Source organism: Catharus ustulatus, chromosome 6 (assembly GCF_009819885.2).
Source record: "Catharus ustulatus isolate bCatUst1 chromosome 6, bCatUst1.pri.v2, whole genome shotgun sequence".
Taxonomy (NCBI): domain Eukaryota; kingdom Metazoa; phylum Chordata; class Aves; order Passeriformes; family Turdidae; genus Catharus; species Catharus ustulatus.
In genome coordinates, this window is record NC_046226.1 from 53,948,455 (window position 1) to 53,974,606 (window position 26,152).

General features: G+C 47.7%; 2 protein-coding genes across 3 annotated transcripts; one reads left to right on the forward strand and one right to left on the reverse strand.

Moving 5' to 3' along the window:
- Nucleotides 1-492: 492 nt before the first annotated feature.
- Nucleotides 493-6,565, reverse strand: TMEM80 (transmembrane protein 80). The gene is given in 7 exon segments (XM_033063140.2): nucleotides 493-1,582; nucleotides 2,485-2,577; nucleotides 2,679-2,772; nucleotides 3,980-3,996; nucleotides 6,163-6,190; nucleotides 6,192-6,238; nucleotides 6,241-6,565. Coding segments are annotated over 7 exon segments (810 nt in total). The 3' UTR covers nucleotides 493-1,376.
- Nucleotides 6,401-25,990, forward strand: DEAF1 (DEAF1 transcription factor). Of its 2 annotated transcripts, none has more exons than XM_033063142.2 (13): nucleotides 6,401-6,522; nucleotides 7,717-7,814; nucleotides 8,162-8,291; nucleotides 9,148-9,294; nucleotides 10,081-10,220; nucleotides 10,840-10,905; nucleotides 11,818-11,944; nucleotides 13,748-13,876; nucleotides 14,592-14,720; nucleotides 16,493-16,743; nucleotides 22,448-22,513; nucleotides 24,203-24,292; nucleotides 25,313-25,990. In XM_033063142.2, the coding sequence occupies exons 5-13, from the start codon at nucleotides 10,143-10,145 to the stop codon at nucleotides 25,415-25,417; spliced, it is 1,041 nt and encodes a 346-aa protein (XP_032919033.1). In that variant the 5' UTR covers nucleotides 6,401-6,522; nucleotides 7,717-7,814; nucleotides 8,162-8,291; nucleotides 9,148-9,294; nucleotides 10,081-10,142; the 3' UTR covers nucleotides 25,418-25,990. The 2 variants fall into 2 exon arrangements, with proteins under 2 accessions (XP_032919033.1, XP_032919032.1); XM_033063141.1 differs by lacking the exon at nucleotides 6,401-6,522 and adding an exon at nucleotides 6,792-7,008.
- Nucleotides 25,991-26,152: the final 162 nt, after the last annotated feature.

Below are 26,152 nucleotides of genomic sequence, written 5' to 3' on the forward strand. Positions count from 1 at the left end.
AGCACTCTCTGAGTCACAAATTTCATGTTAATATCTCACCCAAATTAATCCTCTTTTGGCTTGACACCACTCCCCCTGTCCCTGTCACCACATGTCCCTGTGAAAGGTCCCATTCCAGCCTTCTTGTAAGCCCCCTTTAGGTACTGGAATCCTTAAGGCTGGAAAAGCCCTATATGATGATCAAGTCCAACCACTGACTGAGGGATGCAACTCGGCCCTTCCACAGAACTTCTGTGTCTTTTGTCCCTTTCTACCTCCACCAGAAAGCAAAGAGCAGTGTGGCTGAGGTGCCACAGGCCTGTACCCCACAATTTTCAGCCCCTGGTGAACGCAAATTAGCTCTAACCTTCTCAGGGCAGGGAAGGGGCTGCACACAGCAGCAGGATCAGGATCAGAAGAGGCTTTCACACACATCCAGGCTTGCCAGTCTTCCTTTGGGTCACTTAGCTGGAGCCCAAGATCTGAACAAGATGCTCTGCATTTCAAACACTCTTTAGATCTAAACCATTATTTATTTGAATGAATAAATAATACAAAAATAGGAAATTCTGAATAGAAAATAGGCTTCTTCAAAAACCCAGAAACTCCCAAAGCTTTCCATTAACACGTATTTCTGAGACAGTAAAAAACTGCATTTGTACCAGTTAGTTAAAAGACAGGCTTGAATTTTTACAAATAGTAATTTTTGCAAAACAGTAGAAATAAGCAAATTTAACACCAAATAGAAATAAAACTGCCAACATTCTGTTGGACTTCTAAACAGGACAGAAGGGAGAATGAATGGTGAATGGTTTTGTTCATTTTAAAGCCATCCTGTTTAACCAAACATCCCCTCACGTAGTGTGTAAGAACTGGCTGCCAAACCTTGTGGCTCTCCAGGTATGCACAAAACCCAGTTCCACTCCCCCACTGGAATACATCAGGTTCTGCCCTACTAAAGTCAGGGAAATTACCACCGAGGTCTGGAAGCACAAATGAGAGCAGCAGAGCAGCCGTGCCCTCGAACACGGACGTGTGTGTGGCAAGGCGCAAGTGAGCCCTGGCCTGATTCATTTCTGTGTCACTTGGGCTGCATGTTGCTGCTGTGCCATCAAACTCTCACCATGCCAGCAGCACTGGCTCCTATCCTGTGCTGGGAATGGATATTTAGTACTGACCCCTGAACCCCAGAGTGTTCAGCAATTCATCCCTTGCCTTTACCCATAAATAAGCCAGTGGTGGCTAGCATCACACAGCTTCTGGGCAGGACATCTATGTCCCCAAAATTTAAACAGAGAGAAGCTTTCCAGGGTTTTTACATACAGAGGAATTCAATAGTGGAAATGAAGTCCCACTCTTTGAGAGGAGGAATGCGTGGCAGGCGTGTGGGAAGGGGCTCAGCTGACGAAGGCAGCGATGGCCGTGACCTTGAGCCCCGACTCGAGCCCGTAGGCCGAGAGCAGCACGGCGTTCAGGAGCACATCAGCCCACAGCACGTAGGTCTGCCACAGCAGCAGGTACACACACAGCACCACGCTGCCCACCGTGAGCCCCAGGCTCAGCCCCAGTGGCGCCTCTGCTTCTGTCAGGTTACCCTTGAAACCTGAAAGGAAACAGAAACCAAACGTTCCATTTGTTCTGACAACAGCTCAAGCTGTAACTCGAGAATATTCCTCCTCAAAAAGGCCCTCGTTCTGACTTTGCTCTTACTGAGCCCTAAAAAAGCTCAAAATACATTGAAATACCAGCCTGAATCAAGGCTCTGCCAGCAAACAACAAGCCCAACACCAGTGGACAATCCATTTCAAAACAGGAAAATTAACCAAAGTTAATCTACATAAGTTCATCAGTTGACAGTCACAGCCAGGGCACCTCTTCTTACCACAGAGAATCACTTCTGAAGCTGCATCCTGCTGAGCACTCAGCTCCAACCACCAAACTCTCCCTGATCCCCCCAGCCCTGCACTCAACACTCCTGGAGTTCAATCCTCATTTTCAAGTCTTATTCCCTGCTAATCTATTCCTGTTACAGGTGACTGTTGTGGAGAAGCTGTCCTTCTCTCTTCCTTGCAGTTTGTTTTCCAAGCCTAGCTCAGTAGATTTTGGTGTTTAACTACATTAGAATTGAAACCCACTTCTTTATTCATGGATCAGGCTCCAAGCAAAAGCACAGAGAGCTTTAAGGCAGTGGAATAAATCCAACCCTAAAGCCGCTCAGATTGATTCAAGGCCCCCACCCTGCATAAATATCTTGGGAATATTGAGCAGATTTTAATAGTGATTTGGGTTTTTTAAAAGCTGGACTTGAAGTTTTAGCAAGCTCTGGACCAGGCCAGGAAGCCCTTCCCACCCCTTCTGTCTTAGTGAAAGGAAGGTGTTGGTGCTTGCAGGTGTCCCCAGGAGTGAAAGGAAAGGTGTAGGGGTCTCCAAATATCTGACAGACTCCACTTCCAAATGATTCATGTTTACAGATTACATTCCAGTTGCACTGATAACATGACCTACCCAAGTACAATCGAGGCACTTCCAGAATGGCCATAAGAAAAAGCACAGCAAGATCAGGAGCCAAGAGATCATCTGGATAACTGAAAACTTGACCTGGAAAATAAACCAGAGTAAATAAAGCAGGAAAACACAGCAAGATAAAACCCAGCTGTGCATCAGCACAGCCTGCTCTGGGAACAATACCTGCAACTTACTTTTGTAAATAATCATTACAAGAGTTGCCAAGAAGTAGAAGATGTAATAAATCCCATTTACATAAAGCAGGATGTGTAAGGGAAGCGATGACAGCTGAGAACTGTTGTTAAGGATTTCTCATAGCAATGAGGTGGGATCTATTCCATAAAATCACCATTTCCCAATAACCCCAAAATACACTGCACTCCCTCTTCATACTGAATGGTCCAGCTATGTATGGCCTGTGGGGAGGGCTCAGGAAGGAACCAGGGGCTGTGAACACCACGGGCTGGAATAAAAGCTTGCTGTTTCAGGCTTGGCTTTAGTTCCTTTTTTAAGGAATTTTATTTGGTCTGTAGTGGGGCATCCATTAGCCTGAGGAAGTGGGGGGATGCGTGTGTACATTGCCCCAGACTACTTCCACACTTGTCAGTCAGCCTTAAGGAAGTTGACAGAGAGTTGGCAAACTCCATCAAACCTGTGTTTGGAGAAAAGTGGCTCTGTGCAGCAGCCAGGCCTTGTTCCTACCCACAGCATGGAAATGCTGTACTCCATACCTGTCTGAGCTCAGCCTTCAGATGCAAATTCCTAAGAAACAGCCTTAATTCACTCCCCTCTCTCCTCCAGCTCTTTTCAAATCCTAGGAGTATCTCCAAGCAGGGAATTCATCCCAGGCATCTTTTACAGGAACTGCCCATCCCGTTTCTAAACCCACCCACGCACCGTGGATGGATTCCAGTTCCCAGAGCAGCTCATTTTATTAACACAGAACCAGGTTTTGGGGTTTTTCCAGTTGAAGGAAGGTGGAGCAAAAAATTACTAGATAGGTTCTAAGCATGGAAATCTCCAGAGCCAAGGGTGTCTCCTCCTCAGAGGTTACTTGGATCTTGGCAGGAGTAGAGGTGGGGTGACTTACCATAAGAGAGGAGGAAGTTACTACTGAGAGCTGCTTTTACTATCCCTTGTCAGCTGTGTCAGCTGTCTGTGAGCTGTGATGGAGGAGGTGTGTCCAACAGTTCATAAATCCAATTTTTAACCTCCTTTCCTAAGAAAATGGGTTAAGTCATGACTGCAGAGGGGCTAAAGGGGTTTCTGCAGGAACAGGAGCCCATCAGGGGTAAATCTTAGCTGAACTTGCACAAAACATCTTCCCTTGGAAGCAATGTGTTCCCAGTTGTGCTTCCTGTGGATAACACTGATGGAAAATTCAGGAGCACACACCCAGCACCGTGCAGAATTACCAGGCAGAAGACAAGAATCCACTTGAGGCAGTCTTCTCCAGGATTATCACATGGAGGGAGCAGTGGTACAGAAAGGATACAATCTCTGATGTTCTTCCTTGCCATGGAGAAGGAGAAAATAAAGAGAAAAACAAATAAGTCTAAATCCAAAAACATTCTAACAATGGTACCTAAATTCTGGGCAGAATCTCTTTTTTCATCTCCCAGGAATATTTATTGTTTTCCAGATAGTGGACTTCAGGTTCCAAAAATAACCTTTTTAACTAGATAAACCTTCAAATAATTTGGGGAAAATCCCTACTGGGAAAAGCCACTTTCAGTGAGGAACTTTAGACTCTTTCAAAGCCTGAAGGAGTGCACAGGCATCACCCAGAACTTGTTCATCCTGTCCTTTCCTAGCAGATGACACTTCATCCCCTCTAACTATGCAGGAAGGAGGTGAACACAGGATCCATTTGCTTGTAAATTGTGAGAAAGTTTGTGGAGAACACAGGGCTCCCGGGTTCCTCTAAGAACCATCCCTCCAAACCAGTTCCCTTCACAGTCATTCCACATCCAACCTCAGTGTGTTCTGATGGCCCATGGAAACCAAACCAAGGATTTCCAATGGTCCAACCAACACATTTCACTTTTTTCCTTATTATTTTCTGCAAAAATCACATAAAATTCTGTGCAACGTTATAGTACTGACCTATTAAAGCACCTCTTGAGTTTCTCATTAATATTCTTGGCCTCTCTCAGACACATGAGGAATTTCAGAGTCAGGATTTCTGTTCCAGGGAGAGTAAAAATTGTGAAAAGCCTCAGGGACAGCTCGTCATTGTCACGCCACCATCCTCATTCCTGAATTCCTGAGGTCAATGTTCTCTTCACCTCACAGTTTTAGGCACTTTGGCCCAAACTAATTCCCCCTAACTTCAGGCAGCTAATTAAGGTGTCCAGTTTGGAAACCCAGTGGGAACAGGCACATGATTTATGTGATTCATGTGTCCATGATCTGAAATGTCTCCTGGACCTGATCCTCTCCTCTCAGCTCTCTGTACAGGGACTGGGGGCTCCCAACACTCATCCTGTCACTTGGGAGTGACAGGACAAGGGGAAATGGCTTTGATATTGGGAAGAAATTCTTCTCTGTGAGTGTGGTGACGGCCTGGCACAGCTTTCCCTGGAAAGCTGAGGCTGCCCCACCCCTGGAAGTGTCCAAGGCCAGGCTGAACAGGGCTTGGAGCAAGCTGGGATAGTGGAAGGTGTCCCTGGCCATGACAGGGGTGGGACTGAATGAGCTTCAAGGTCTCTTCCAACCCAAACAATTCCATGATTCCATGTTCATTCACTATCCAAAACTGCAGCCACACCACTGATGCTGAATTATGTGATAGTCAGTCACGGAGTTCCCTCAAGGCTGTTCCCCAGCTTTATATTTGAGCTCTTCTTTCCTTAATCCTTTCCCAGAGAGGGCAGTGAGCTCCCTGCAGCTGTCGCAGGTTGGCTGGCAGCCGCTGTTCCTGAGGATGTGCTGCCTCCCTCAGAGCGATCCGGACATTTCACAGGACAAACCCTGGAGCTCCACAGCACAGCGACTCTGAGTCAAGAGGGATTATTAAACCACCCGAATGTATCATTTCAGTGCTTATCTATCCAGGCTGGTGCTGATTTTAGAGTGAGGGACACTGATTTGAGGTGGAACATGGCCCATTTCTAACAAAATGGTTTCATTTTTAACATAAACCTGCATTAAAGGCAGTGGTTAGCGTCACCTCACTGCACAGATTTGGAATTAGGATTTTTTTTTTTTTTTTACAAATTCGGCAAAAATTTTCTAAGCCACCTTTATCTAATGTAACAGTTTTGGGAGAAAACTTTGATCTCTGTGAAAGACTTGGAAATTAATAATTTTGACCGCACGAAGGATTAATTTTTTTCTCCTCTGAATCCCAGCAGTTACTAAATTGAAGGCAATATCTGGAATTTCATGGGGTGTCTCTCGGCCTCAGGAAAGCGTCTTTCCCGGGGTCAAAGTGCTCCTCAGCCCGCACATGCGCCAACCCCTGCTCACGGCGCCGCCCGGATTTGTCTCAGCGTGTCGGGATTGTCGCGATATGCCAACGGGGCTCGGCTCGACCTCAGCCCCGCCTCGCCTTAGTCGTATCCCCCCGCGAGAAGTCACCTCTAGCACGGTGGGCGACAGGCCCCCCGGTGCCCCGGAAGGGGCTGTCGTGTTGCTGTCGTGTTGCTGTCGTGTTGCTACCGCAACACCGCTCACCTCGGCTCGGCACCGCCATTTTGACGCCCCGCCCCACCCGCCGCTCCTCCGCCGTCCCGGCAGCCCGCGCGCGGCTCGCGCCCCGCCCACCCGCCTTCGGGCGCGATCGGAGCCTTCGGCCCGGTTCGGTCGCTTTCGGGCGGATTCGGGCGCTGCCCGTTCGGGTGTCTCCGTTCGGGCCGGCGAGCGGAGCTCGGGTGCAATCGGAGAGGACTCGGCACACATCGTAGCTCCTCGCTACCGCCTTCGGCAGAGATCGGAAACGGCTCGAACGAGCTCGGGACTATTCGCCTCGCCGGGCCGCACTGCTCGGGGACTCGGCCGCGTTCGGGCGGGCTCGGGTCTCACCCGATCCGTCAGGTACCGCTTCGGGCCGCGCCGCGCGGACTCGGCCGCGCCCCATTGGCCAGCCGCCAGGGAGCGCGCGCGCCGGCCGCCTTCGCGCGGGGCCCGAGCGGCTCGGGCCGCTTCGGGCCTCATCGGAAATCGGTCGGAAGGCCCCGAACACGCTCGTCGGTGCTCGGGCAGGCTCGGCGCCGCTCGGCTCGCCGGCCCCCCCGCCCGCAGGACCCCCCTCTGGCGCGCCCGGGGGGGCGGCGGGGCGGGCTCGGCCACCCCCGGCCCCGCGCATGGAGCACAGCGACGGCGACCCGGCCGCCAGACAGCTCGCCTTGCCCGCGGGATCCGGGCAGCAGCAGCAGCCGCCGCAGGCAGCGGAGGGGGAGGCGGAGCCCGAGGAGGAGGAGGAGGCAGTAACGGTGATGGCGACAGACGCCGGGCACATCGAGATGGGAGCCCCTCCAATGCCAAGCGCCGACGAGGCCGCCGCCGCCGCTGCCTTCGCAGGTCAGGGCGGGCAGCGCTCCCTCAGCCCGCCCGGGGCTCCCCCAGCCGGGGCTCGGGCTGGCGCGGCGAGCCCCTCAGCAGCGCTCCCACCCCTCACCGAGTCCCACACTCCGCCCCCTCACGCTCAGTGCGGAGCGGAGCCGCCTGGGTGCCCGAGCGCGGCCCCGTGTGCTGTAACCCAGCGGCTCGGGTCACCCAGCAGGGCCGGGCTGCGGTGCCGCAGGGTCCGGGGCACATCGCCCGCCCGAGTGCCACTTGTCCTGTCACCCTCACCCCACGTGCAAAGCCAGAGGTTTGAGCCGGGCTCTGCACGCTGCAGAAACGCCGGGCTGTACATTCGGGCAGTTCTTAACTGGACCGAGTGCACAGGCCATGGCACCATGGGAATTAATACATGACAGAGGCAGACTGTTGTTCAGTTTATCCTGATGTTTGCCAGTCAACCCTATGTAAATAAAAGCACCACAGCTCGGACTATCCCTAGTACAGGTGCAATACTTGTTTTTCCCTTAGTTCATCACATACTGGTAGTGACTGCCCTGGCTTAAATGAGGTTAAAGCCTGTTGAACCTAAAGATCAATAGAAATAAGAGTGATTGTGTTTATAACAACTTACAGATGCCATAAAAAATAAAATTAATTTCTAATCTATTCATCAGGCTCTCTGCATGTAGCAGCACATTAAATTAACCCTGTTTTACATTCCAGAAGTCACCACAGTGACAGTAGCCAACGTGGGGGCCTCTGCAGACAATGTTTTCACCACATCTGTGGCCAATGCAGCTTCAATTTCAGGACATGTGTTGGTAAGTCTGTCCTTTCATTTGAGGGCATTTGAAAACGTTTCTCAGTGTAAATGAAGAGCTGTAGTAAGGTCAAAGACTTATTTTCATTGCAATATCTAGGCATTAAGCCACAAACTCATTAGCTGGGGGTTTTATTCCTAACTTTTTTACCTTTCCACCCCCACATACTCGTCCTGTAACAGAACTGGTGGCCTGGAACATGAAAACTTTGAATTTGCTTGTCAGAAAACTCAAAAATTAACCTAATAACCGCCTTAGTGATTGGAGTTTTGGGGTACCTGTGAGTTACTGAAATCTATTTGTGTTGAAGTATTTGAATCAATTGAAACTCTTTATTTCTTCTGTAGTCTGGCAGAACAGCCCTTCAAATTGGGGACAGCTTGAACCCTGAAAAAGCCACTCTGATAGTGGTGCACACGGATGGCAGCATCGTTGAAACCACCGGGATCAAGGGGCCTTCGGCACCCCTCACACCAGGTATTAGACAGTCTGCTTGTGGTGGGTCACTCTCCCAGAGGGATGGCTGCTTCTGCACTCTACTTGTCCTGCTGCAGTCTAAGAATATGTGCATAATTTTATAAGGATGGTTTACCCTCTCTTAAAACCATAAATTGTTCAGGTTGGAAAAGACCTTTAAGATATCAAGTCCTCATGCAGTATTTTGTGTATTTCTTGGGAATGAAAGAATGTGCTGCTTATTTTTTCCCCCTGTCAGAATTGTGTTTAATTTCCTCATTCTTTGCCCTAACCTGGCAAAGAAGCTGCTTGCAAAATCTTGCCCTGTTACTGGGCTTTCTACACCCATCCCACTCCCAAGGGCACACAGATCATTTTAACATGGTTAATAAAAATCCGAGTCTCCCAGTTCTGCATGTGTTCTTTCCAAGGGTCCTGGAACACGTTTTCATGTCCATTCAGACTGATCTTTTAGTGTCTGTGTCGCTGAGGTTTTGTTCAGGGCTGCCTGGCAGTTTCCTGGCTGCCCACGAGATGGCACAGCAAACCTTCAGTGTTCTAAAATTCCACACAGGATGGGCTCTGGGAAGGGGAATCTCTAGCCAGCTCCTTACACCATGGCTTACAGGTGGTGTAAGGTCAGGTCACAATCTCAGTGTTTATTCCCTGTTAGAGCCTGTTTCCTCAGGTCCTCTTTGCTTAATTATCAGCCCTTCTCAGTTCATTCTGGCTGAGTTTTTTGTGCTGCTCCACTCTGGGGGGTGGTTCCAGCTGCTCCAGTCAACCCCTTGGCATATCACCCAGTCAAGCATGGGATGGAACACATGGGATGTCTGCCTTTTGGTTGCTAACACCTTTCTTCTCTCTTTTCTCCAAGGACCACAGTCTCCTCCTACCCCTTTGACAGCTGTCCAGGGGAAAAGTGGAACCAAGTACAACTGGGACCCGTCTGTGTACGAGAACGAGCTCCCGGTGCGGTGCCGGAATATCAGTGGCATTCTGTACAAGAACAGGCTGGGCTCAGGTAACTGCTGAGGGGTGGCACAGCTCCTTCTGTACTCTTCTTTGAGTCAGGCTGTTCTTAAGGGCTGATCATGAGAGAAAATAAACCAAGAGAGTTTCCAAGCCAGCCCAGTGCCTTTTGATTTTATTGTTCCCTTTTGTTTTGCTTTTTCTTCAGAGGCTTTTTAACTTTTTCTTAAACCTGCAAATATCCAGGCTGCCATGCAGTGAGTCTCCTCAGTAACAGGCCAACTCCTCTCATGATTTTTTGTTTCATGAGTAGACTTGTGTTTTTGCAAAGCTCTGAAGAATCCCTGCTGGAATGCAAATAGAGTTTGTCTCTTCATGGGGCTCCTGAGTTCCTTCTCTTGTCTTTTTATCCCTGTGGGGAAGCTGGGGAAACAGCAGCAGAAATTGTCAGCCAGCCTGGCTGCCCAGTGCAGTGCTCGCTTCATGGACATAACGTTTTCTTCAACTCAAAAAAGATGAGAAATTTAAGTGCAAATCGAGGAAAGATTTAAATTTGTGGTGTTTCTCCAATAAGGGCTTTTCTTTCTTGTGGAGGAGTAATTTTAGTAGGCTTTTGAGACCCAGAGTTGGAGCTCTGACCACGGCCAGTCATTGTCACAGCCATGATAATAAATGGAAGTTGTTACCCCAGAGCAATGGGAAGTAGCCAATAGACATATTAGTGGTTCTTACAGATTAACTGCTATTTTGTCCATCAATTTCCATATTTTCTTCTTTAGAGAAGTGGCAAAATTATCCTTAACCTGGCCTAACAGTGTATTTTGGTGCTTTACTTCAGGAGGCCGTGGCAGGTGCATTAAGCAAGGGGACAGCTGGTACAGCCCCACGGAGTTTGAGGCCATGGCGGGGCGAGCCAGCAGCAAGGACTGGAAGAGGAGCATCCGCTACGCCGGGCGGCCCCTGCAGTGCCTTATCCACGTAAGGTTAAGTTTGCTTCCTCCCTTCTGTGGGAAAGGGCAGCTGGAGCCAGGTGCTGATGGCACCAGGAGCAGTGCTTGGTTTGGTTGAGAGTCAGTGATGTTGGGGAGTTCTTTTTGACGTGTCTCAAATAGCACACTGGGAATCTTGCCTATACTGGAAAGAGTTTCTGCAGGGTGAAACTCAGCCTTGAGCTGTGCCACAGGAATTGAGCTCTCACCCACAATGTTGTAATTCAATAACCTGATCTTCTTCAGTGTCTTTGCCTGCCACATATTCTTCACTTTCACTATTCATTATTTGGGTCCTTTATTTGAGTCTCCTGGAGAACTTGACACTGCCACTAGACTGACAGTTGATTTCTGTTTGGGCAGAAATCAAGTCTCAAATTCATATATCCTGGCCTTTGGGTGTGGAAAAGGTTTAGTTTTCCTTTTCTCTCCTCTGACCCTCTCACCCCATTGCTCTGGTGTGGGGAACTGGCCTCTCTGTTACTGCACAGGATCCAGGAAGGAATGGGTATCACTCTGAGAACCATCTACATTTTTTTAGCAGGATCAGGGTGTGCTGTGGGTGGTTTTGGTGACTCTCATGCTGAACTGGTCACTTCTGATTCCAGGATGGGATTTTAAATCCCCATGCTGCCTCATGTACTTGTGCTGCTTGCTGTGACGACATGACACTGGTGAGTGGGAGGCTTTACATCCATTACTTCAGGAACTAATTGTTTTGTTGGACAAATTAACTGGTCAAGCTGCCACAGCCCTTGGCAGGTCATGAGTGTCCTGGGAATTGAGTGCCCTGACACAGGAGTGTTCAGGGACAAGTGCTTTGTCCCTGCCCCATGAAGAAAGGAGATAAGGAACTGCTGGCATTATTGCAGAACAGCCTCAGTAAAAGTAGATCATACTTACTGCTTTTTTCTTTTTTCTTATTTTCTAACTAATATATCTATGCAAAATACCTTTTGGGGATGTCAATGCTATTCATGATTTTTTACTCGAATTTCACAATGTTTTGAGTTGGAAAAATGTTTTTGTAAAGAAGTATCAGAATCTTATGCTGGATCAATATTTTAATTTTAAAATGCTCAGGGGGTTTGGTTTGTTGATTTGGGTTTTGATTTTATGTTAGTTTGTTTCAAAAATGAGTTTTAAGTCCTGAAGCAGAAGGAGAAGGCTTTAGCTTGACCTGGTGCTTTGCCTTTCTTTTCTGCTATGAACTGACTGATGTGCTTGATGTCTGGCCTGGAATTTCTTCCTCTCTTTTGCTCCCTCTTTTTCTCTTTTCTTCCACCACCTTGGCCAGCAGCTGGCTATGTGCCCAGTTCTACTCCTTAAATAATAGTAGGAAGAGGTTGAATTTGTGCCTCTTCAGCTGGAGGGAGCCGAGTTTACCTTTTTTTTTTTCAAAGTTCATTTTGTTTGGACAACCTTTGAATGCTTTGGTCTATTGTTGCAAACCACACATCATCCATGGGGGTCTGTGCTGCTGTTCCTGGAAAGATGAGAGTAAACCCAAAGTCTCCAAAGAGATGCCTCAGCTAATGCCTTTTCCTTTTTTCTTTTCATTTTCTTTCTGGTGTTTTTCTACCCAGAGTGGCCCTATACGACTCTTTGTGCCATATAAAAGGCGGAAAAAAGAAAATGAAATACCTGCAACTCCAGTGAAGAAGAATTGTTCTAAAAACATCACTCTGCTTCCAGCTACTGCTGCAACTACATGTAGGTTCTTTTATTCTGGTAAAAATTGCTTCCTTTCTTTGGAGAGTTGCCCTGCTAGGTGTTTTATGTCTGTTAGTGGCCCCTTGGAACTGTTCAGATGAGAAAAATGTCATTTTTTTCATCACATTATTTTCATTGGATGGTTTTATTGGCTCAGTGTCACTTCCAATTTTATAGAAAGTAGCACATTGTTGCCGGATCTGGACATACACTGAATAGGAAGAAATGCAGCTCTAGAGCTCCAGGAGACTCAGGTTTAAGCATCATGACATCCTTGTGCTGTGAATAGTAGGTTTCATATTTTGTGCTGAGAGTGAATGTTCTGTCCCTGAAAGTGTTCAAGGTCAGCTTGGATGGAAGGAGATGACCTAAGGTCACTTCCAAGCCCAAGAATTTCAGGATTCTATGGTTATAGTCTATTATTATATTGCCCCCTGTACCAGCTCTCAGTTGGGGGAGAATGATGGCCTGGATCCATAGTGGATTTCAGGTAGATTTTTCACAAATAGCAACTGAGAAATTTCCTGTTAGAATCAGGTTTTAGGGGAGGCTGGCCCTTCTCTGCTCTGCCAGAATTCCCTATTACATCCCCTGAGCTTCTTTGTGTCACTTAGAAGCTGGAGTAAGATTTGTGCTGTTCCTTGCAATACATAGAAAAAAGTCTGGAAGCAGCTGGAATGGAACCTGCAGCCTGAAAGTTGTTAATGAAGGAGGCAGAAGGTGGTGCTTTGATGTGCACATCCCTCTCCAACATCCAGCTTTGTTAGTTACTGGTTTGATTGACAAATCATCTGTGTGAGAGCAGGAATTAATTTGCGAGCTGATGCAGCTCACACGTTCCCAGTCACATCCCTGTGTCCTCCTGCTCTTGGCACACTGGCATCATCTGCACAGTAACAGTACAAAGTAGTCAAGGAGGAAGCAACAGAAATCTAAAAAAAGAACAAAAAAGTAAGATTAGATCATCAGCAACAGTAGGAGGAGAAACACACAATGATTCTGCAGAGTTGTTTTATGGCTTTGGTTTCTTTAGTCCCCAAATAGGTTTAATCTGTATTGGTTTGTTATGTGAGGTGCTGTGAGGCTGCTCGTTCTTTCCTGCTGGCACCAGAAGAGTGTTTTAGTGGCCATATACTTTACCAGTCAGGAATTTGTAGCTACAGTATTTTTAAATTTAATTATTGTGTGCCACAGAATCAGCCCATGACCAGTTAATGGTATCAGTTAAGTAATCCTCTTTAAAATGGGTTTTAAACATTCTGAAGCCACTCAGGTATAATTATCCAGAAGGATTCTGTGCGTTTTTCCTTGCATTGGCTGAGCACATTCTATCATTTTGTGTAGATAAACAGCTAAAATTGTCCAGCTGTCATGGAATTAGCTGTAATCCACAGGTTGTTATGTTGATTTAAGTAGCAACAATCACTCTTGCTAAAATTGTCACGAAGCAGCCAGAAATTGATGGGGCGTGTGGCCTCACTGAATCTGTATGGGAGGTGTTAAATTATGATTCATAAAATAACTGAGAAGGTGGTGATTTGGGAGGGATTAGGTTGTAAATTAATATTTTGGCCTCGTGCCCCCAGAGCCTTGGAAGGACAGCAGAGCCTTCAGAAGCCCATTGGGGCTTTTATTCCCATTTCCAGCTGCACTGGTCACAGGTGTGATCCAAACTGGGTTATCCTAGGCTGGTAATCTGTGAGTCCCCTGAGCTTGGATGGTGCAGCACAAGGGGTATCAACAGCTGGACAAGCATGTCCTCCATGCTGATTGTTAATTATGAAAGTGCTTTAATGTTTCCAGTCACCGTGACTCCCTCTGGACAGATCACAACCTCCGGCGCGCTGACCTTTGACCGGACATCCACCGTGGAGGCCACGGCCATCATCTCAGAGAGCCCAGCACAAGGGGATGTTTTCACTGGAGCCACTGGTAAGAGCTCAGGTGTCTCCTAGACTGCTGTGGGGAGGAGGAATAGAGGAAGGAACATTTTGAATGCAGTGCAAAGGATTTATTTCTCAAGGGGGACACTGCGTAAGGCACTGTCCTTCCTGTGAAATCATTCCAGCAGTTTGAAATCTTAGCAGTTGCACCGAAGGAGGAGCTTTGCCCAGGTGTGGCAGCTGTTCATGTTCACCTCTGCTGAGTTCCTGGGATTTATATTCATCTCTCTAATTTTTTTTTTAACTACTCATTTAACCTGAGATACTACCAAAAAACTCCCAAACTAGGTAAGGGTTGAGACAGAGTGAAAAATGCCAGGATAAATCAAACAAAATACAAATGCATGACTTATATTTCAGTTCTCTCAGTCTGTGTCATGTTTGGGTTGTGAGCTCTCCTGGGGGAATGATCCTGCTCCAAGAACCAGAGTTTGGAGCCCTGTGATGATCATGGATATTTCAGTGTGTGGGATGGAATCAAGGAACCTGTGGCTCTAAAGGTGAAAGCAGAGCATGGTGGAGCCAAGATCAGGATTCCTTGCTTGCTGACTATGTGAGATCCTGCTGCTCTTTCACATTTCCAACCCTTGGGAACTACCAGAGAATATAGGAACTTGTATAAAATGTAAAAAAACAGGTGAATGCAGCACAAGAAATGCCTGCCAGGTGTGTTAGTGATTCCCAAGACCCTTGTTCTCCTGCAGTTCAGGACACCAACGTCCAGCAGCCTTGCCGGGTGTCTCATCCAGAGCCTCACTATCCCAGTTACCAGGACAACTGCCAGATCTCACCTTTCCCTGAGGCTGCACTGCCAACATCTCATCCCAAAATCGGTACGTTTGCTCTCACTGTGCTTCAATTTCCTCCCATCTTTTTCAGCAAAGGTAAAGATTAGGGCAGAAAATTAAACTTTGCTCTGTTTTGCTTATGAGTTTTACAGATACTAAGATTTGGACGAGCAGGTTTCCCCTCTGTGGGAAGTTTTTCACTCTTTATTGAGAACTTTGATTCGTTGATTATGCCAGAGGCAGCTGCTGTGATTTTGCATTGTGAGTCATCTTGCATTCCCTGCCTTTTCTAAAGCTTTTTCTTCCAGACTTTTGTCCTCTTTGAGCACTATGGTTAAACATTTATTTAGTGTTCGATCTGAGGAGAACAAACCCCGTTAAAATCATGTCATAGAAGCTTTTCTAGACATCTTCACATGGCTTTATGACTCCAGTGGTGCATGCTGGGGGTACTTTTGGGCAGGTTTGGTGTCAGTTTTCAGTCCCCTCTATATGACCTTTATTTATTTATTTATTTGGAGCAGCACAGGATATTCCTGGTCTCCAGGGTCTGATATTCTTGTGTTTAAGACTTAATCAGATCTTGATGTTACTAATTAAACATTGAGTGTTTTTTCACTGGTGAATACTTTCTGTTGCCTGATGTACTTGAGCCAAAATGAGGAATCGGAAGTAATTCCTATTTGATATGTTATCAAATGTCGTGCAGGGATAAATATTGTGCTGGAAGTGGAAAGTGGGAAAGGCCCTTGTGCAAACAGACACTTATAAAAAAGACCGGTTTATCTCATACTCATATCTAAGTGCAAATAGTTCCACGCCACTTGTGTGCAAAGTCATTAAAATTACTGATTTAATTAAGGGTATTTTGAGGTAAGAAGTCTGCACAGCCCTGAAGCTGGTGGTACCTTCTTTTTGCTAGTAAAGAATTCAGTGAGGAATATCAAGGTCAGTGTTGATAGATGTGAATCTCTTGGACTGAATTTTCTGGCAGATGGTGAGTATTTATTGCTAGAGTTACATTTTGGAAAAATAAAGCCAGATAACATTTCTTCCTGGAATGTTACCTAAGCTGAGCTGACACTGTGTATGGTGGAGTTTCTGGGTCTGGATTTAATTTCATCATACCCTGATCTCCCAGCTTACATGCAAACCTAATGTGAAAAGTTGCTGGTTCAGTGACACAGTAACTGCTGGGTCATTACAGGGCTTCCCAGCCCCAGCCCGTGTTTGGAATACACTCACTTGGAAGGAATAGTGACTGTCTGGGGTTAAGGTTAGTGTCTGGCCAAGGTTATGTAAAGGACAGACTTCAGGAAGCACAGAGAATGTGATGTGGATCAGTACCGGAGTTTTATGGTTTGCAACCTGAGAATTGACATCTGGGTAGGAGCATCAGGATGTTTCCATAAGGCACCAGGGCACTGAGTGACTTACTCTAACTTTACCTAGCCATGGCTGAGAGAATGTGGTTGGCAGTGGTGGAGGAGCTCCTGGGAATGCTGCTTTCACTGCATCGTGGTGCTTCACAGCAGTGCTGGGAGGTGTTAAGCTCTTCCCAGAGTCATCCAGGTCAAGTCTTGTCCTGTGGGTTTGAGAGTGCCCATGGACTTGTTCTGCACAGACCTAAACTTGATGTTGCAGAAAGAATGATCTGTTTAACAAAACCTTTCCTGGAGTGAAAATTTCACAAACTATATTTTAAAAAAGAAATGAAACAGCACAGAGTAAACCCAACACCCTCCCCACACACACAGTCTTTATGGAAATGAAGCACCCTAACTGTCTGTATGTTCTCTTCTGTTCCTTATGTCCAGTGTTGACCTCTCTGCCTGCACTGGCGGTGCCCCCCGCGACGCCCACCAAAGCCATGTCACCATCGGTGGTGAACAGGCTGGAGGTGACGGAGCAACGGAGCTGGCTGTACCTGGAGGAGATGGTCAATTCCCTGCTCAGCACAGCACAGCAGCTGAAGACTCTGGTTGAGCAGGCCAAGCAAGCCAGCTCCTCCTTCCGTGAGGCTGCTGTCACACAGGCCAAGATCCAGGCTGATGTGGAGAGGAAAGAGGTAACTGTGCCACAGGGGCTGAGGGGGCTCAGCCATGGGCACCCCTGGGGCTGAGTGCTGGGCGGAGTAGTTCCTGGAGCAGTGATACTGGAAATTGTTTCACCAAGCCTTGAAAGCCATGTTAGCAAGAGAAATCTTCCCAAGTTATTTGTATCATGGGGAAAAGAATAAAGTGCTCTGGCATTCCCAGAGCTCTGGCCAGCAGGCTGGTTGTACAGTCTGTTTGGTGTCACAATCCTGAGCTCTCCCATCAGCTGTCCGTAAATTTATGGGATGTGGGCACTGAGTCCTGGTCTGAGAAAGCTGGTGAATGTTCAGCAGTGCAGTGGCCGCTGTCAGGTGAGCTGGGCTGTTAGAGCCTTTCAATGGGATATGTGGAACAGAATAAACTCCCCAGAGTTCGTGGGGAAGTGTTCTGTCCCAGTGCAAAAGAGGGAGTCAGGGAGGATTCTTTTTGATAGATTTCTCAGACGAAAATAAAGCACAAATGCGACAGTATTATATCTGAATATAAAGGACAAGTGACCTACTGAAGGGGGCTAGCAAAGAGAGCAGAGAGGAGAAAAGAGACACGGAGAAAGAAACAGAAGACAGAGGCAGCGTTACCACGAGAACACCGGCGCTCTGTCAGCGCCAGCTCAGCAGGCGGAGCGTGCGAGGCGAGTTGCGAGCTGCGGGAGCCTCCTCACTTTTGTGAGCGCTTGGGCGCAATCTTCAAACGGCGGCAGCAGCGCTCCTTGGCTCTTGAGAGCGGCTGCGGGCTCGTCTGGGTGAAGGCAGTGAGGACAGGCGGTCGCTGCGGGCTGGTGCTGTGGTGGGTCGGTGGGCAGGCAGCGCAGAAACACGGTGGCGGTGGTTGCGGCCGGGGCTGCAGCTGCGCCTGGGAATCGAGGTGGAGGCAGCTCGCTCCGTCGGGAGACTGGAGCACGAGGTCATCGCAGCAATGAGCTGTTCGCGGAAACAGTGAAGCAGGGCAAAGCAGGTAGGGGCAGAGGAGCAGGACTCTAGGGAGGAAAAGGTGAGAGGTGGGGGAGAAGAAGGGCCAAGGTGACCCTCCAAGCGAGACCCTGATCCCTCCAAGAAACTCAATGGTTCACCATTTTGTCACAGTTAGCTGCTTTTATGTGCTAAGGCTCCTTCCACAGCCTGACTTCCTGGGCATTCTTCATGGGCATCCAGGTATTTTTTCACTGCCTGGTCATGGAGGTTTTTCTGCCCCAATTGGCTGCCAGGCAAAGCTTTCGCAGAAACAGGATTGCCAGTACTTGTACAGCCCCTTACAGGAATCCTTCACCTCATGTGTAACATATGCTGAGGCATCAATAAAAACCAGATTGATCCCTCTTGGGAAGATAAGCAGTAAATTTTAACAGTATCTTGCTGAGAACTGTGCAAGCAAAGGTGACTCACATGAGTCCTGTGGTAGGACTGGCAGGCTGCCTGGCCTCACAGGAGCCCCTGACTAGTTCCCATCATCTCTCTCTTGTGAACAGGGATTATCCACAAGGACTGTCCTCCCTGCTCTACTTCTCTGTAACTGATGGGATCAGTAGGGATCTCAGATCCTTTTGACCACCAGCTCATGCATGCACTCAAGTATGACTCCATACTTAATGTGCTCTCCCTCTCCCACACATCCACAGCTACTGGTGTGGACTGGGGACAAAGAGATGGGGGCAGTGTTGCAACTGGTGTCACCATCAGTAGCTGCTGAACTCCCTTCCCAAACACCACATTCCTGCTGGTGCTGTCAGTGTTGTGTTAATGCCAGGTTTCCACTGAATCCATAGGCATGAGTGTGCAGTGACAGGTCTGGAAGAAAGGTGTGGGAAGAGTTTGCTGGTAGCTGAGGACCCCTAGGACAGTCCTTGCAGCCTCTTTGATACTCTTTGCCACACTGGCTCTGCTAAACTCTCCTGTACGCTGCATCTTTGGTGTGCAAGTGTGTGATATGTTGAGAGTCTTAACCCTTCCCTGCCTCCCTCCTGCAGAACAGGTATCAGGGCTGCTGCCCAGGTTTGGGCTGGCTACTGCTGGAAAGCAGCACAGAATGTGGGACACTGAAACATTGGAAGCTTTGGCACAATTTAGAGAGAAACATCTTTTGTTGAACTTCACTCTGCTCTTTTTCCAGTCTATTTACATCTTCCCTGTTTATCCTCACAGTGGTTTCTGGAATGGTTGTTCAGTCCCTTCTCCACACCTTCTGATCCAAAATCAACTCTTGATGATGTTCTTCTAGTTACTTCTTGTTCTGGGAATCGAAGTTAAAATCCCTCCTGTGTATGGATTAAAGCTGACTTGACATGGGAAAGATGAGCGCAAGATTGTTTCCAGAGAAAACCCCTTTCCCAGGAACTGCTGCATCCCCAGTTACGCCACTTGTGTCTCACCATTCTCAGTGTGTAATGGGGGCCTCCACACTTGTGCACTGTGGTGAAACCACATGCTCATGGTATTTTTATCATCCAGACAATTCTAAGCTATGCTGGCGGCTGGAACCATCCAGGCAGTGTCACACAGAATTATCTTTGAATTAATTCCTGCTTGTGAATTCCATATTTGGACAAAACTCTGTGTTCCTTGGTACAGGGAAGCAATTACACTAAAGGTCAAATAATTGGCTCTCTGCTTTTGTGTTGGTCAAAGGGCCTTTCCCAATTTCCTTGTGGTTTGTAACAGGAGTCTCTTTCCCACTCTGAGTATGTGTGTGGTCCCAGTTTGGGCAGTTAAGGTGTATGAGAGGCAGACAGAGGAGTCTTCCTGCCCTTCAGGTAGGGGACTTTTTCTGGACCAGTTTAATACAGAGGAAATTGGTGCTTAATCAAGACTTTCTTTCACTGACAGAACTTCCAAGGATGAGCAAACAGAGGGAGCCTTTCCTGGTGGTGTCCTTGTGTTGGAGCTGCAGGGAGAGGTTGGGCCACAGATGAGATGATAACAGAGCTGCAGACTGCTCTTCCTGCAGGAGTGACTTAGTACAAAGCACTATTGTAGAGATCTGATAGAAACAGGCTGGTTCCCAACTGGATGCACAAACACAGGTGCCTTGTTATATGTTACACATCACTCACTATAGTGGGTTTTGGTATTGTATTTATTATTTAATGAGCTGTGGAGTCATTAAATATCACAAGTGAGCTGTCCTGCTCCCATGGAGCAGCAGTTAGGTTGCCTTAGCTTTAAACAGCAGGAGCTGTGCTCTGTGCTGGGTGGTGTCAGTGCTTGTGGGACTCACACAGCTCCAAAGTGAGTCTGAAGTGAGGGGTTTGCACTCTGCCTCCCTACGTACGAGTTCAGCCCTGTGTCAGGGGCTGGGAACATCTTTATCCCTTCTGAAGGAGCTGTTCCAAGTGCTGGAACTAAAGGCTTCACCAGCAGGGAGGTTTTTAGCACATAATTTTGGCAGTCCTGACATGCATACAGTTGCTCTCTTAATTTCTGTAAATTTGTTCAAGGGTCATGGTTTGTTGGGCAAATAGCTGAGGATCTCCTTCAAATTTTCATCTTTCCCACAAGTCATTTTGATGCCCCTGGGTAAGTCCTTGGCCTCGCTGTGCCTCAGATGAAAATAACACTTCCTTCCCAGAGAGCTCATGTGCCAGTTTGCAAAGTGTATTCTTTGAGTAAGGTTACATTTGTAAACTTAGAAGTCCTGGGGAATGACATCCCTAAAGGAAAGCAAACCATGAGCCCTTCAGCTCCATATTTATATAAACTTCCAAAATGCATCATGATATTAGCAAAAAATGGAAATATGGAGACATTTATGAGGTTTTCCTGAGTTGCAGCATTTTGTGTGGGATTAGTTAAATACAACTGCTCTGGTGGAATTTCATGTGGCTGTTTAGAAACAGTTCTTGAGTATCAATAGTAATTAGGTTGTGGCTGAGTATTTGATCCCTTGGTTAATACCTCCATGTTGGCTTTACTGCATTTTTCGGTAAGGGAAAGACATTTAGGAATTTAGGGTGAGTGGGGTAGCAAAGGCTGGATGTCTCTTGCAATAGATACTTGACATTTGCAGATCAGGCCCAAAATGAAGAGATTAAAGGCAGGACTGACATGCGTTGGTGTGCTTGGGCAATGTAATTTTTTTGAGTGTGCATTAATCCACTGTTTATATCAGATAAACTTTAGAATGGGGAGATTGCACATACTCACCAAATTTTGTGCCAGAAATGCTGGGGGATGATAAAGACATTTTTGGAAATGCCTTAAATGGATTTTCTGTGGAAGTTGAAGGGAACCAGTGTTGAAATCCCACAAATGTTTTAATTGGAATAGGCCTCTGTAAAGCAGGGATACTTCTGGAGCCCTGCTCATTTGAAAGCAAGGTGGAAAATTAAATCAGCAAACAGCTGGGGCATATGAATGCTTTTTTAGGAAGATTAAACCAGTTCAGGGCTGGAGAGCATTAAACTAATCTAAAAAAGGGTGGGACAGTTAAGAAATATGTCTCTGGTCAGCAAACAGTGGCTTGTGTACTCCAAACTAGCAGTGATACTCTTGGGAATTGGAGGTTCTGGGTTTTGTGGAGCTGTTTCTGTGGAAGATCTGAATGTATCTGGCTTGTTCCTCTCTCTTATCACACCTTTTCCTTCTCCATGGTTTGTGCATGGCTGGGATTGCCTTGTCAAATAGGGCAAAACCAAATCACATCCCTGGCAGGCCACAGCAAGAGGTTTCCCTGCCTCTGCCTCACTCTGCCTGGAGTTTTTAAACTTAATTTCTGTCATGGTAATATCGAGGTTTTGAAGGTTGTGGTTTCACAGGAGAATAAATACTGTGCTCTCAGGTCATACACTTGTAAATTAAGCCTTTAATCTCTTTATGTGTGTCAACTCCTGGATGAACCTGTTTGGCCTGGAGGAAGGGGTTCAGCTTTTTTTGGACTTTTTAACTGTTCCAAATACATTTAAGCCAGGGTTAGCACATAATTAATTTGAGATTGGGTTTGGATGTCATTGGTTTGGGACTCCTGTCCCCCATTGCTGAGCATGTTGCTGCTGCAACAGGTACAGCAGCACCTGGCTGGGCTTGAGCTGGTGTGAAGTGATTCTGCCAGGCAGCCAAAGCAGGCTGTGAACATCACCTCCAGAGGAGTGATGGAGTCACAGCTTGTTCTACAGCCCTCTCACTCTTCTGTTACAAGGAGGAGTCATGATTATGGTTAGTGCTGCTCCTAAAGTCTAAGGTGTATTAATTTTGTTAGGGTTTTTTTTTTTTCCCTAATCCTTTTTGTTGGGCTGTACTTTTCCTCCAGACTCCTTTGCTTCGTAGTGGATTAGGATCACTCACCCAAAATTTGGCATTTGGAATGTGCCACTTGGCCCTGTTACCCTGGCGTTTTTCTCATGTTTTCTGTGCTAATTTCCCAGTTCCCATGTATGGGGAGTTGCAGTTAAACCCCCCATTTTAAGTACAAGTGTGTGGCTGGACGGAGTGGGGAGCTGGGCTTGGAGGAAATGCTGTGCTGAACTGGCAGTTTGTCACCTCAGCCCGTTTTCTCACTGGCTCCTTGCCCTGTCTCTACATCAGGTGACAGTGTCCCTCTCCTAGAAGGGAGGAGTGAGGGGCCACCCTGTCCTCTTACCACTGCAGTGTGGGCTGGGCAGACACAGGTCAGCATCTAGCACCCTTTCCAGCCCCTCATGTCATGCTTCAGCTGGGAAATGACATGTCTGGTGTGTTTTCCTTGCAGCAATACCAGAGCCAGTTATTCCAACAAACAGAGGATGTGGATGGGAAGACAGAAATCATCATCAAGGTAGGCTGGGGATGTCTCCTGTTGTGAAGAGCCTTTTGGTCTTTGTCTCATTCCATTTAAAGACACAGAGGTTTTGTCATTGCTATGGAATCCTGTGCTCTGTGTCTGGCCTTCTGGTAAGGGATCTGAGCCCTCCCTAGTAGGGCCAGCACTCCAAGCAGTGTCTCCCCTTTCCCAAGCATTTGTTTTCTATGCTCCTTCACTGTGACCTGGCCAGGTTCATCAGTCTCCCTCACCTCTGAGTGGTGGTGCTGCAGCTCTGGTGGGTGGCTGTCACAGACCTGTGGCAGGAAGAGAACTTGCTTCCTTTCTGTCCTTTGAGCTGGTTTTCTTAACTCCACAGTTTCCTCTGGCTTTTGGAATGGGAGTTAGTTCTGGACCCATGATTGAAGCCCTTACAGCTGTGTTGCTCTGTTCTCTTTGAGATCTCTGGATACAGTCATGCTCCATGTATTTTCCACATTTTTCAGTAACTGTACAGGTTACAAACAGCCCCAGTCAAGGTGCCCCCTCAAGGCAGGCTTTGCAAGTCCCAGACACAGCTTTAAGCCATTTTTGGTGTCCCAAATCCCCAGCTGCACATCAGGAGCACAAACACAGTTCAGTCTCACCAGCTGTTCACTGCAAGTACATGGAAAGGTGTGAGAGGGGGTGTTAATCAGAGCAGTGATTTCTGGGGTGGTTGTGCTCAAAGAGAGAAGGAGCCTGGAGGAACTGAAGAATCCATGATACTTTCACAGCCCAGCAACACTTCCTGTCACTGCTGCTGACGTGCTAATGATTTATCAGGACTTTAATGAGCTGTAAGTGGAATGCTTTGTGAAGTACTATTTTGGTGGCAGTTCAATGATGTTTCCACCTAAATATACAGGTTATGTTAATTGATGTCACCAAGATAAGATGAAAGCGATAGACACAAAAACATCTCTTAAAAAGCAGGTGTGATTTTTCACCTGTGTGTCCTATCTTGCCTTGCTTCTGGATTTAAATCCTTGCTCCTGTTAGAGCCTTCTTAATTTGATTCCTGTTTCCCTCTTGGTACGCTCCTTATGTAGTCATGACTGGGAAAGGACCAAGGAACATATCCCATAGGAGCAGATCCCTTTTTCCTCTCTAAAACTAGGAAAATACCTGAAGGGTCCCATCCGTATTCTTAGTCTGTTGTCCTTCCTCAGACCTTCTCTTAGACATACCCAGGATTATAAACCCAACAAAACTCCCAATGAAAACTGCCTTTAAACCTTTAAATTTGGGATAAACTCACAGCTTGTGTGTCAACAGCCTGTGCACAGCCTGACGTGTCTGAGTGGGATACACACCACTCCTGTGGTTACCTGACTGATGGACACCTGACCTATCCAGAGGGAGGTTTCCCTGGGGCAGTGGGGTGGATTTCCATGACCTGTCAGTATCCACACACAGTTTTGGAGGGCTTCCTGCCCAACAGAAAGAAAAACAGAGGTGCATTTCATTTTCCAAAGTGATGCCTTCTAAAAGAGCAAGGAGAGTGGGTCTCTGAGGGTATCGAGAGTCCACTGGACCTGTTTGTTGTGGGTTGGTGTGCTGAGTGGGAAATGGGAGCTTTCTCACCACTCTGGCATTCCAGCCAGTCACAACAGCTCTGTTGCACCTCGGTGACACCCCTGGTTTGTCTGTGTGTGACATGTCCCTCTCCATCCCTCCCCACAGCAATCCTGCGTCAACTGCGGACGAGAGGCCACCAACGAGTGCACGGGGTGCCACAAAGTCAACTACTGCTCTACGTTCTGCCAGCGGAAGGTATCAGCTGCTTGTGACTTGGGATTCAGTTCCCTGCAGAAGGCTGTGTGACCCTGGGGACAGCCAGGCTGCTCGGGCTGTCACCTGATGGGTGTCAGCTCAAAGGGAGGAAAGGGCAGCAGAGCCAGGCAGTCAAAGCAGAACCTTGCGTGGGTCAAGCACTCCAAACCCACTCTGCCAGGGGGATCACCAGCAAGGCTGTAGTGATGGGACTGGTCTGCAAGTCAGGGCAGGGTTAAAAGGGTAGAGAAGGTCCTCAGGTTTGCACACACCTTCCCAAAGGTGATCCAAAAAGTCCAAGTGACACTAGAAATTAAGCATGGACACCTCACTGGCAACTGTGGGGAGCTGGGAGCACTTACACAGCCCCTTCCTGCTGCTTCCTGGTGAGCTGCTTCCTTCCCTGCTGCTCCTGCCATGGCACTGAGGACATAGTTCTCCTTTCCATTAATTGTGATGTTGCAGGTGATACAGTGGGACAGACTCTACAGCTGTGATCTTGGGAGGTGGGAACAGGTGTGAAGTACAGTGGAGGAAGCTGCTATGTGTCATGTTTCAGACCAGTTCCCTACAGCAATCCTTGGCCTCTGCTTGGAGAGAAGGATGTTTCAGTCTATCCAGTTACAGCTCTGCTGGGTGGCCAGGTTCAGGCTGAGTCAGCTGTTCTGAATTCAGTCAGTTCCAGAAGGAATCTGTTCCTGTCCTAGCTGAGCTAGGATCCTGGCACAGTGCTGTCCCTCAGGAGTGCTCAGTGTCAAGAGCTGCATTTCAGGAGAAGCTTTAATTCAAGGTTCTGATCCAGTTTTAGTAAATTTGCCACCTGACTGACACTGATATCCTTGATTGTTGTTTGTGTGGAGATGGCAGCGTTCTGCTTTTTCCAGTTCCACTTCTTACATTGATCCAGTGCATGGCTCCTTTGCCCTCCATCATTGGAGAGAGAGTGTTTCTCACACAGTGAGGGCTCCTCTCCAAGGACCTGTTCTTCTGACAGCCTTTCCCTCTGCTCTCCCCTGGCAGGACTGGAAGGACCACCAGCACATCTGTGGCCAGTCAGCCACGGTGACAGTGCAAGGGGATGAGGTGCACGTCCCGGACAATGTCATGGAGAAGGTCACCGTGTGAGCGCTCTACCTCCGCAGCCGTTCATGGGTACGCGGGGCCGGCTGGATCGGCGACCGGCAGGAACGGTCTGTCCTGTGCCAACAGCACTCTCCTCACTAGAGGCTCATTTTTCATTGACTTTTTGATACTGTGACAGCACTTGTCTATTCCTAACCCCCTTCCAAAGCTTTGGATGATACAGAGACTGTGAAAACCTCATCTGGAACCCTCCCCCTTCCATCCCAGCCCCGACTGGCTTTGGGAGGCTTTGCCTTTGCCTGACTGGATCCTCCACCATGTGGATTACAGCAGTCTCCTCATCTCTCTTGAGATGGATCTAAAGCAGGTGCTGCAAGGAGATCTGCCAGTGCTTCCTCCTACTGGGGCCTCCCTACCTCTCATTAGAGAAGAGGAACGAATCCTTGGTTTTATTGCCTTGACAAAGTTGGTACAAGTTCTTAGTCTGGCACTGAAAGGATTTTTGGTTTTCCTGTGTTCCCTCTGTGCTGGGCAAATCTGGAACACATTGGAGCTTCTCCACTTAAATATAGCTGAAAAATAACATGTTGTTAAATAAAATGCGATGAAAGCGCAGGTGTGCCCAGTGGTTCCTCTTAATTCCCAGGGCAGCACTTTGTGGTACAGGTAACTGCACAGGGGAGTGCACCAGCAAGTACATGTGTGTCTGTGCTCCCTGTCTACCTGGGAGGTGTTTCCTCCACAGGGAAGCACAGCTTCATTCCACAGCTTGCCTGG